The sequence below is a fragment of the Neophocaena asiaeorientalis genome, unplaced genomic scaffold (genome assembly GCF_003031525.2).
Source record: "Neophocaena asiaeorientalis asiaeorientalis breed wild unplaced genomic scaffold, Neophocaena_asiaeorientalis_V1.1 scaffold4, whole genome shotgun sequence".
Classification (NCBI taxonomy): domain Eukaryota; kingdom Metazoa; phylum Chordata; class Mammalia; order Artiodactyla; family Phocoenidae; genus Neophocaena; species Neophocaena asiaeorientalis.
Window position 1 is genome coordinate 6,247,917 of NW_020173682.1, and position 12,759 is coordinate 6,260,675.

A 12,759-nucleotide genomic window follows, 5' to 3' on the forward strand; every position below is an offset into this window, starting at 1 on the left:
TATATTTTGTTAGCTTCTTCAAATCTACTGTTACTTGTTTCATGGCTTGTATTCCGTAAAATTTATTTCCGTAACATGATAAATGTTGAAAGCTTCCAAGATATTAAGTAAAAATGTTGCCCTGATCATTCTGGTAATATCATAAGTGTCAAAACTCTTTCCCTGTTGCTTTGCGTTAGGCACCAGGTTGCCAAAAAGGTAATAGAATCCTCTCTTAGCGATAGCATCTGCCTAATCAAAATAAAATCTGTCTTCCAGACTTTTTACAAGAGAGTTTGGTTAGCTTTGAGCATAATTAAAAGAGGATTTTACTTGATACCTGTTAAAAACAGGAAACCATGAGGTACAACTGTTTTTCATATATAGTGGGGGGCAGTCTCCTCAACTGGAAATAAGAAGAGGCTAAAGTAAGTTTTCAAGCATAAAAATTTAAGGGCACCGAGATTGGTTCAAGGTGGTGGAGTAGAAGGACGTGCGCTCACTCCCTCTTGCGAGAGCACCGGAATCACAACTAACTGCTGAACAGTCAACAGCAGGAGGACACTGGAACTCACTAAAAAAGATACCCACATCCAAAGACAAAGGAGAAGCCACAGTGGGACGGTAGGAGGGGCACAGCCACAATAAAATCAAATCCCATAACCACTGGGTGGGTGACTCACAGACTGGAGAACAGTTATTACCACAGAAGTCCACCCACTGGAGTGAAGGTTCTGAGCCCCACGTCAGGCTTCCCAACCTGGGGGTCCAGCAACCGGAGGAGGAATTCCTAGAGAATCAGACTTTGGAGGCTAGCGGGATTTGACTGCAGGACTTCAACAGGACTGGGGGAAACAGAGACTCCACCCGTGGAGGGACCACACAAAGTAGTGTGCTCATAGGCACCCAGGGGAAGGAGCAGCGTGGGACAGGATGGAGACCGAACCAGACCTACCTGCTAGTGTTGGAGGGTCTCCTGGAGAGGCCGGGGGTGGCTGTGTCTCACCATGAGGACAAGAACACTGGCAGCAGCAGTTCTGGGAAGTACTCCTTGGTGTGAACCCTCCCAGAGTCTGTCATTAGCCCCACCAAAGAGCCCAGGTAGGCTCCAGTGTTGGGTCGCCTCAGGCCAAACAACCAACAGGGAGGTAACCCAGCCCCACCCATCAGCAGACAACAGGATTAAAGTTTTACTGAGCTCTGCCCACCAGAGCAACACCCAGCTCTACCCACCATCACTCCCTCCCATCAGGAAGCTTGCACAAGCCTCTTAGATAGCCTCACCCACCAGAGGGCAGATAGCAGAAGCAAGAAGAACTACAATCCTGCAGCCTGTGGAACAAAAAACATATTCACAGAAAGATAGACAAAATGAAAAGGCAAAGGACTAAGTACCAGATGAAGGAACAAGATAAAACCCCAGAGAAAAAACTAAATAAAGTGGAGATAGGCAACCTTCCAGAAAAAGAATTCAGAATAATGATAGTGAAGATGAGCCAGGACCTCAGAAAAAGAATGGAGGCAAAGATCAAGAAGATGCAAGAAATGTCTAACAAAGACCTAGAAGAATTAAAGGAGAAACACCTAGAAGAATTAAAGAAAAAACAAACAGAGATGAATAATACAATATCTGAAATGAAAAATACATTAGAAGGAATCAATAGCAGAATAACTGAGGCAGAAAAACGGATAAGTGACCTGGAAGACAGAATGGTGAAATTCACTGCCATGGAACAGAATAAAGAAAAAAGAATGAAAGGAAATGCAGACAACCTAAGAGACCTCTGGGACAACATTAAATGCACCAACATTCTTATTATAGGGGTCCCAGAAAGAGAAGAGAGAGAGAGAGGACCTGAGAAAATATTTGAAGAGATTATAGTCGAAAACTTCCCTAACATGGGAAATGAAATAGCCACCCAAGTCCAGGAAGTGCAGAGTCCCAGGCAGGATAAACCCAAGGAGAAACACACCGAGACACATAGTAATCAAATAGACAAAAATTAAAGACAAAGAACAATTGTTAAAAGCAACAAGGGAAAAACGACAAACAACATGCAAGGGAACTCCCATAAGGTTAACAGCTGATTTGTCAGCAGAAACTCTACAAGCCAGAAGGGAGTGGCAGGATATATTTAAAGTGATGAAAGGGAAGAACCTACAACCAAGATTACTCTACCCGGCAAGGGTCTCATTCAGATTCAATAGAGAAATCAAAAGCTTTACAAACAAGCAAAAGCTAAGAGAATTCAGCACCACCAAGCCAGCTCTACAAGAAATGCTAAAGGAACTTCCTTAAGTGGGAAACACAAGAGAAGAAAAGGATCTACAAAAACAAACCCAAAACAATTAAGAAAATGGGAATAGGAACATACATATTAATAATTACCTTAAATGTGAATGGATTAAATGCTCCAACCAAAAGACACAGTCTCGCTGAATGGATACAAAAGCAAGACCCATATATATGCTGTCCACAAGAGACCCACTTCAGACCTAGGGACACATACAGAGTGAAAGTGAGGGGATGGAAAAAGATATTCCATGCAAACGGAAATCAAAAGAAAGCTGGAGTAGCAATACTCATATCAGATAAAGTAGACTTTAAAATAAAGAATGTTACAAGAAACAGGGAAGGACATAATGATCAAGAGATCAATCCAAGAAGAAGATATAACAATTATAAATATATATGCACCCAACATAGGAGCACCTCAATACATAAGGCAAATGCTAACAGTTATAAAAGAGGAAATCAACAGTAATACAATAATAGTGGGGGACGTTAACACCTCACTCACACCAATGGACAGATCATCCAGACAGAAAATTAATAAGGAAGCACAAGCTTTAAATGACACAATAGACCAGATAGATTTAATTGGTATTTGTCAGATATTCTATCTGAAAACAACAGATTACATTTCTTCTCAAGTGCACATGGAACAGTCTTCGGGATAGATCACATCTTGGGTCATAAATCAAGCCTCGGTAAATTTAAGAGAATTGAAATCATATCAATATGCATTTTTTCGGACCACAATGCTATGAGATTTGAAATTTACAGGGGAAAAAAAACGTAAAAACACAAACACAGGGAGGCTAAAGAATACGTTACTAAATAACCAAGAGATCACTGAAGAAATCAAAGAGGAAATCAAAAAATACCTAGAGGCAAATGACAGCAAAAACACCATGATCCAAAACCTATGGGATGCAGCAAAAGCAGTTCTAAGAGGGAAGTTTATAGCAATACAGTCCTACGTCAAGAACCAAGAAAAATGTCAAACAATGTAAGCTTACACCTAAAGGAACTAGAGAAAGAACAAACAAAACCCAAAGTTAGTAGAAGGAAAGAAATCGTAAAGATGAGAGCAGAAATAAATGAAATAGAAACAAAGAAAACAATAGCAAAGATAAATAAAACTAAAAACGGGTTCTTTGAGGAGATAAACAAAATTGATAAACTTTAGCCAGACTCATCAAGAAACGGAGAGGACTCAAATCAATAAAATTAGAAATGAAAAAGGGGAAATTACAACAGACACCACAGAAATACAGAGCATCCTAAGAGACTACGACAAGCAACTCTATGCCAATAAACTGGACAACCTGGAAGAAATGGACAAATTCTTAGAACCTTCCAAGACTGAACCAGGAAGAAATAGAAAATATGAACAGACTAATCACGAGTAATGAAATTGAAACTGTGATTAAAAATCTTCCAAGAAACAAAAGTCCAGGACCAGATGGCTTCACAGGTGAATTCTATTAAACATTTGGAGAAGAGCTAACACCCATCCTTCTCAAACTCTTCCAAAAAACTGCAGAGGAAGGAACTCCCAAACTCATTCTCTGAGGCCACCATCACCCTGATACCAAAACCAGACAAAAATACTACAAAAAAAGAAAATTACAGGCCATTATCACTGATGAATATGGATGCAAAAATCCTCAACAAAATACTAACAAACAGAATCCCACAACACATTAAATTTAGCATCATACACAGTCAAGTGGGATTTATCCCAGGGATGCAGGGATTCTTCAATATGTGCAAATCAATCAGTGTGATACACCATATTAACAAATTGAAGAATAAAAATGATATCATCTCAGTAGATGCAGGGAATCAGACTTCCTGACTTCAGACTATACTACAAAGCTACAGTAATCAAGACAATATGGTACTGGCACAAAATCAAAAATATAGATCAGTGGAACAAGAGAGAGAGCCCGGAGATAAACCCACGCACATATGGTCATCTTTATTTTTGATAAAGGAGGCAAGAATATACAATGGAAAAAAAACAGCCTCTTCAATAAGTGGTTCTGGGAAAACTGGACAGCTACATGTAGAAGAATGAAATTAGAGCACTACCTAACACCATACACAAAAATAAACTCAAAATGGTTTAAAGACCTAAATGTAAGACTGGACACTATAAAACTGTTAGAGGAAAACATAGGAAGAACACTCTTTGACATAAATCACAGCAAGATCTTTTTTAACCCCCCTCTTAGAGTAATGGAAATAAAAACAAAAATAAACAAATGGGACCTAATGAAACTTCAAAGCTTTTGCACAGCAAAGGAAACTTTAAACGAGATGAAAGACAACTCTCAGAATGGGAGAAAATATTTGCAAACGAATCAGCGGACAAAGGATTAACCTCCAGATCTCCAAAGAAGACATACAGGTGGCCAAGAGGCACCTAAAAAGCTCCTCAGCATCACTAATCGTTAGAGAAATGCAAATCAAAACTACAGTGAGGTGTCACCTCACACCTGTTAGAATGGGCATCATCAGAAAATCTACAAACAACAAATGCTGGAGAGGGTGTGGAGAAAAGGGAACCCTCCTGCACTATTGGTAGGAATGTAAATTGATACAGCTCCTATGGAGAACAGTATGGAGGTTCCTTAAAAAACAAAAATAGAATTACCATATGACCCAGCAATCCCACTACTGGGCATATACCCAGAGAAAACCATAATTCAGAAAGACACATGTATCCCAATGTTCATTGCAGCACTATTTAGAATAGCCAGGTCATGGAAGCAACCTACATGCCCATCAACAGACGAATGGATAAAGAAGATGTGGCACATCTATACAATGGAATGTTACTCAGCCATAAAAAGAAACGAAATTGGGTCATTTGTTGAGATGTGGATGGACCTAGAGACTGTCATACAGAGTGAAGTAAGAAAGAGAAAAACAAATATCGTATACTAACGCATATATGTGGAATGTAGGAAAATGGTGCAAATGAACCGGTTTGCAAGGCAGAGATAGAGACACAGATGTAGAAAACAAACATACGGTACCCGGGGGGGAAACGGGTGGGGGGGTGGTGGAGGGATGAACTGGGAGATTGGGGTTGACATATATACACTAATTTGTATAAAATAGATAACTAATAAGAACCTGCTGTCTAAAAATATAAAATTCAAAAAAAAAATTTAAGGGCCTCTGTGTAAGAGCTGAAATAGATTAAACTAGGTGCCAACAGTTACAAGTTTGTCAAAGCTCCCCTCATTCTTAGCTATCATTCTAGGTTTTTTAAAATGAACTCAGTTAGTCTTCTGATGCATTAAAATGTATTCTTGCCTTTGTGCTTCTTTGGTCATGGTGATGGGAAACGGACAAAATTATCTTGTATTAATAGAATTTTACTGGTTTTACAAAATGAAAAATTGAAGCTGAATAGTTAGGAGAGATGTCTCTAGTTATGAGAAATCCCTTTGTTTTGTAGAAATTTGAATGGGTGGGGGGAAGCTGACTATTTGGAAGAAAGGAAAAGCGAGAAGAAGTGAAGGGAGCTGTGTGCTCCGTGAGGTCTTCCGGGAGCGCTGGCCCTCGGTCTGCACGACGCCTGGTTCTTTGCTCTGGGTGGTTATTACACACCAAATTGTCAGAACATGGCTGCCAGCTTCTTGCTTTGCTTTAATCATAACTTATGTTTTTAGCAGGTATATAACCTACAACCGCCGCTCGAAGTATTGAAGCAATTATGTTTTAGAAATTAAAGATTTTATAAAGCTAATGTTTGTTTGGGGAACACAGTTTCTGTTTAATGATGATCCCACCCCCCAGTTTGACTTCTTGTTACAAACACTGAAGCACAGTAGTAGATGAATTAGGCACGCCTCTTTGTCATCTGTAGGTTTACAGAAACATGTGTAGAATGTTCAGTAGATCAGTTGCTGTTGAAACGATCCAAGTAGTTGAATGTCTCAGGTTGCCTGCTGGCAGGTGAGCTTATGTGCATTTGCTTCCCTTCCAGATTCACGAGAAGCTTCACTACTACGAGAAGCAGAATCCCACGCCCATCCTCCAGGGTGCGGCAGCCTTAGCTGGTGACGTAAGTGTGCCTTTCTGAGCTCAGGGGGACTCGTCCTTCGCGGCCCCTTGGGGGCAGGACTCACCCTAGTGCAGACAGAGATGTGTGATCCTAGGAGTGAAAACCGAAAGAAGTTGCAAATATCTCCAAAAGGCCTGTCATCCCTGAGTTTACGCTGACACTAGGCTGATTTTTGTTCACTTTCCTGTCCTAAAGATTTTGCATGGAGATAACCCTCTTGTCCTGCCTTGGTAATTACAAAATAGAAATTTTAGTCTGTGCCTCTGTGGGGAGAGATGCTCTCAGCTGTTAGAGTCCGAGAAAGTCACAGGCAAGAGAAAAGCTTTGGAGAAATAGAGACAAGACAGCTGTGTCGCTGGCAGTCTTGAAACTGACAGACGCTGGCATAGGAATGAGGCGGACGAAATACGTAAAAAGTCAGGGTTGTTTTTTAAATGGATTGTAAAGCATAGTAGAGATTTATGGATATTAGACCTTTCCAAATTACCTTCATAACCGAAAAATAAATTTGAGCAGCAGCTGGCATTGATGGAGTAGTTAATTTTCCGTAGCTATAATTTTATTTTAAATCTGGGTCAGGGAACTAACTCGCTGTTTCTCCAGTTAACTTCTGGACTCAGATGAACTGAGCACAGACCTGGATGAACTACAGGGGACACTAAGCTGGACAAGAAATACATGTGGCGTGGAGGCTGCTTTTAGTGACACCCTACAGCCTCTGTTGGTTTTTAATCTTTTACGTTATTACAATAAAACAAACTATAGTTCCTTTTAGGAAGATTTTAGGGCTGTAGGTATAATGAAAAAAACTGACCATCTTCAAGGGTTGATTTTCTTTGTTAATACCGTGTATTCTAGTTTAGAAAATAAAGCATGTGTAATGTATCTCCAAGTTGTGTGTTACCTGTTTAGTCCCCATTTTTTTCTTCCATTTCTACAGAGATTACAAATTACAAGGATGTTGCAATATACATGTTTTGTGAAGAAGCTTACCTCTGTGTTGCAGAACCAAAACACTTGACAATTCAGAGAGCCTTGAAAACCAGTTTTAAAACATTTATTGTTGAGGGTTTGGGGAAATATTTATTTATAAACCAATGTAATTAAGGCCCAGTCATGTTACAACAATATTGCATTTTTTTTAATTAGAGATTTTTATGTAAATATAAACTTAGCATTTTGTAATTCATCAGAGCAATATATTTAAATGTTTGATTCAAGAGTGCAGAGAGCCTTTTGTGTCTTTTTGTAAGTTAAAAATTCTGTAAAAAAATGTTACCTTGAAAAAGGAAAAGCACTTTTTGAAGTGTAGTCAGTGAATATATCAATTTTATCTGATTTTATTTTTTGTGTATAATTTATATTACACCCCTCGTTTAGAGAAAAGTCCTTTCCAGAGATAAGAGCAATTATTTTCAGTTTGTTAGAAACTATAGGGGCAAATGGAACTTTCATGCAGTGTTTTGAGAAGGGTTTTTAAATGAAAGTATATGTACATATTTTGCATTCTGTGCTGTATTTTTTCATAATTCTAATCTTTTTTTCTATTTGAATCTTGCTTTTCTTCTTATGAGAATGATATGATCCTTCTTATAGCCTAAGATTGAGTAGAGATTTTGATGGAGGCCTCTTAATGCAGAACACAAGGCAGGTTCCAAGCTCCACCCCTTTCTTCTTTAGCTTCAGCTGGAACCGGCAATGGGAATTTATAATCCCGGTGGTAGAGAGCAGTCAGCATCTGAGGTAGCAGCGTAGCTGTCAACCTATTATAAGTCATTTAATGATTAACCTATTTTATATTTAACAGACTGTGTAGGTAAGCATAATAAAAGTTTCAGATCATTTGCTCTTTTAGAGGCATTCTAGTTCTTTTTACCCCAGCTCTAAACAGCAAGCTACTGTGGGGTTTTAGAAACCCTGTGGATTTCACCACCTCATTCAGAAGTTCTCTTTTCTGTGTTTTTCTTTTGTACAATGTCAAAGCCTGATCCAGTGCTTTTTCCAAGTGGTCCTTTGTCTGCATGCAAAAGACCATGTCGTAGATGAAGTGCTGGGATTTGCCCCCTGTGCGGTAAATCAGAAGGTGATCTAGCCGACGTGATTTCTTGAGTTGTACTCAGCTGAGAGCCTGGGCTGGGATCAGGGCTACTAAGAGCCTCAAAAGAAGAGCAGCGATTGACAGTCTGTTTTCTTTCCTGCTGACTTGTGCGTAATCACCGAAAACGTAGCAGGAGAGATTCTCAGTTGTCGCATGTGGAGCTCCCCCTGCTCTTACTAACTGTCCTTCGTGTCAATGTGATCTCCCGTGCAGCTGGCGGAGGAGCTTCAGAGCAAGCCGTTAAACAGCGAGATCAGAGAGCTGTTGAAGCTACTGTCAAAACCCAATGTGAAGGTGAGGACGTGCGACACCTGTAATAAATATATCCGTTTAAGTTGGCAAATATAATGGAGCTTCAAGGTCGTTTTTCTTTTAAAAGAAGTTAAGAATACAGGATACAGAACCTATTAGCGATTTTGTTTAGGTCCATTTTGCTTGGCTAGTTAATGGTGTGCCAGTGTATTTGACAACAGTATCTATTTTTCTGTGGGACTGTCTTAGCATTCCTCTTCCTCTCCCCATTTCCTGCCCCCTCTTCTGCCAATTTGTGTTTTAATGCATCATACCATTTTTACAGAGCAAAGCATTTTTCCAGTGTAAATACCAGCAAAATACTGGCAGATCCATTTCGAGTCTCTGTTTCTCTTACAAGTTTATCACTTATTTTTCCTCCAGGTGTGATTAGTCAACGATGTGATTTAGAAATTTTCCTGTTAATTCTAAGGTCATTAATGAATTAAATTCTATAACCCATACATTTTATACTTGATACTACCGCACTTGTATGTGAAATATTGTCCAGGAGTCAGAATTACCTATAGATCAGTAATTATGTAATCAAAATGATCAGTTATGTCATGATTTCTGTCAAGCACATATAGACTTTTGAATGAAAATGTCCATCTAGATGCAAAAACTGATTATTTCTACCTTCTTTGAAAAATCTCCTTTGGAACTGTGCTATCTATGGTCTTAAACTGATATTCAAAAAAGTATTAAATAAAAGATAAAGAGAGAACATGTAGGGACCATGATTTCTAAACCGTGTAAGTAAATATAAAGTACATGAATGTATTTCTGTAAAGGATAAATGAACTATGATTAATAATATGAGAGGAATTGACGGGTGCAGAGGAAATCGGTTATACTTTAGTTCTAGAAGAATACGGATCTGGTTAGTGCAGGAAGGCCGCTTGATGCTGAAGACGGAGTGCACAGAAAGTGAGCAGCTAGGAGGAGATTCGTGAATGCTCCGAAGATGTCTTCTCACACTGCACTTGGGAAGTTGATGTCAGTCAGAGCGTGGCAGGGGTGCCCACGAGGCGCTTGGTAAGCTCCGTTTCTGAGAGCGTTATCTTGGTTTGAATTTTACGAATTAAAGAGGAATGTTTCTGACCCCCCAGAAACAAAAGATCTGATTTTGGTATTCCGTTCAAGAGTGTTTGAAATGGAATAGCTAATAATAAAGAGGTTATACTGGATGGAAACTGGTATTTGGCCGGAGAGGGGTGTGTGACCTTAGATGGTTCTGAGATAAGAGAAGATATGTACATTTTGGTGTCTGCCCCAGGTTCCTGGCCCGAAGCTTATAAAACCCTAGTTAATTTCCTAAGTGATAAGAACACTGGGAACATGTATTGCGCTTGTATTTCTTTGTCTTTGACCCTGTCCCTGACACAGGTCCCCTCCAGCCCTTGTAAATTTTTAAGTGGTTAGAGCACAGGGAGCTTTGTCCTAATGAGGCGCCTCTGGGTGCGCCCCTGGCTGGGCGCTGGTCACCAGCAAGACCACGCCGCGATTAGAAGCTTGGAATTTTCAGCCTCACCTCATTTGTCCTAATGAGGTGACTCTGGGTGTGCCCCTGGCTGGGCGCTGGTCACCAGCAAGACCACGCCACGATTAGAAGCTTGGAATTTTCAGCCTCATCCCACCCCTGCCACCATCCTCCAGAGAGGGGAGAGGGGCTGGAAATGGAGTTAAGAATTGATTATGCCCACTTGAGGAAGCCTCCCTAAAATCCCCAAAGTGTGATGTTCAGAGAGCTTCTAGGCTCGGGGACACATCCATGTACCAGGAGGGTGATGTACCCACCTCCACGGGAACAGACGCTCCTACCCTCCAGACCTTACCCTGTGTGTATCTCTTCATCTGAGTCCTTTATCATATGCTTTAATAAACCGGTACATGTAAGTGTTTCCCTGAATCCTGTGACCTACTCTAGCAAATTAATTGAACCCAAGCAGGGGGTTGGTCAGAAACACAGGTGGCAGCCTGGAGTGGTGACTGGTGTCTGAAGTGTGTGGGGGGGGGGGGGGGGAGATTGAGCCCTCAACCTGTGGGAGCTGACGCTGTCTCTGGGAAGATGACCTCAGCATTGGCTTGAACTGTAGGACGCCCAGGTGGTGTCACAGAGAATTGCTTGGTGTTGAGAAAACCCGTCACGCGTTTGGTGATCAGAATTTTGTTTTGTGTGAGCAGTAAAGGAAGCGCGCAGGAGAGAAACACAGCAAGGAAGGAGAAACTCCTCCAGAAGGAGGAGAAATGTGGGTTTTCTTCCCTTTACGATGACGCCGTGCAGCACCATAGGACGCGGCTTTTAATTGAGCACTTAGACTTCATTATGGCAAAAATACCTCAGACAGACAATTCTGTCTGTTTTCACGTGTACGTAGCAGTGTGACTAAGGAATGGTGAGAAGTCAGCGTGAAAGGTGTGTGTTCAGGAAATAACGTGTAGAAAGTGGGTGACATTGCAGACACTCGACGGTACAGTCGACAATGGCGATTTCTAGTTCACCAGTCTTGGGAAGAAAATACTTTTCTTCCCAGTTTGACCTAACATTTAACATTGCTTTCCTTGAAATCAGTTATGTTAACAGCCATCACTATCTCACTTTTGAAGGTGATTACTTTAAGAAGTGCAGTCTCCAAATAAGTTTTAAGCTATTTCAGAATGTGATCAAATACTCCTTTTTGTCTTAGAATAAATGAAAATATTTGCTTTTTTTCTTTTTTTTAAGAGCAGAAGCAAGGTACAGTAGAATATAACATGTATACATGAATTGTTCATTGAACTGACAGTTAAAATGTGAAAAATGTAATTCCAAGGTGTTAACTTGAATATTGCCCTTAAATTTTAGTGGATAAGGGAACTAATTATTTACTTTTTGAAGATTGCCCTTCCATTGAGAATATTTAATTCACAATACTGAAAGGAAACCTGAAGTGTACCTCCAAAGTAATAATGATTTTTTAAAAACACACATAGGTATATACCACCAAGTGTGTAGCCAACTATGAAATGATAATACGTGCTTTCTGTAGGCAACTCGTTTTGAAAAGCATTAAAACTTTCTTTGGTAGTTTGTAGATGTCACCAGAGTTGGATCTTCATTCATTCATTCCTACATAAATTGAGCATCTACTCTGCCAGTCCCTATAGCTGGAACTTGTGGAAGATGTATGAAGATACATGAAGATTAATGAAGGTGATAGAAATAGGGGATAAAGAGAGGGAACACCCAGAAATAGTGTGGAACACGTAGGAGCGGAGCCGGCACCAAGGCTGGGTGCGGGCGGGTTGAAGAGGACTGCAGAGGAGATGGTTTGTGCCCGGTGACGCCTGAAGGCTGGTGTGAGGTGACCAGAGGGGCAGAGGAGTGAGGGGTGAGTCTGCGGGGGAGGTGAGAAATGAAGGGTTCCGGTATGAAGTCCTACAAAGGAAATAACTTGTCACATTTGAGGGCGTAACGTAGACTTAGTGTGGCCGAGCGGCGGCGTGTGAAAGAGGGAGGGGAGGGGCTGGACAGTAGAGCTGCGAGTCGGGGCCGACCTCCTGGTTACCCAGGACGGCCTGGTGTTTGCCTGTAGTTCCAGCGTGGTTAATATTAATAGCCTCCCTTTTAATTTCGGTGGTTTCCTTATTTAGATGATAAATCATATGGCCACTGTACTCGCGAGCATATGAAAAAGTTTGAATTCCATCCTGAGAGCAGTGGAAAGTCACTGGAAGGATTTAAACAAGCAAGCAGTGCCATCACCGTGGCGTAGTGTACACAGCAGTTCCCCGGGGGGAAGGCCAGCTGGGAGCCTGTAGAAATAATGTGGGTGCAGCGTGACTGTGGTCCTAACGAAGGTTGTGAGGATGGAGACAAGGAAGTGGGGGATGGGTGGGATTGGATGTAAATTCAGTATGCGGTGTTGGGACAGCTGGTTAATTATTTGGGGAGAAATAAGAAAGACCTCTACTAGAATGAATTCCAAGTAGATTAAAGATGGAAGTGTAAAAACTGAACCATAATCATGGGATAGAATA

At 40.8% G+C, this 12,759-nt stretch overlaps 1 protein-coding gene across 11 annotated transcripts in view; it reads left to right on the forward strand.

Moving 5' to 3' along the window:
* MPP7 (MAGUK p55 scaffold protein 7) overlaps window positions 1–12,759 on the forward strand; it is a 284,418-nt gene that overhangs the window by 164,740 nt on the left and 106,919 nt on the right. For all 11 annotated transcript variants that reach the window (XR_003003786.1, XM_024750109.1, XM_024750112.1 and 8 more), the window contains 2 exons: window positions 6,270–6,347; window positions 8,659–8,739. Coding sequence is in view for 9 of the 11 variants with exons in the window: in XM_024750109.1 (XP_024605877.1) it covers window positions 6,270–6,347; window positions 8,659–8,739 (159 nt within the window). In the remaining 2 variants the exon portion in view is untranslated. The remainder of the gene's footprint in view (window positions 1–6,269; window positions 6,348–8,658; window positions 8,740–12,759) is intronic.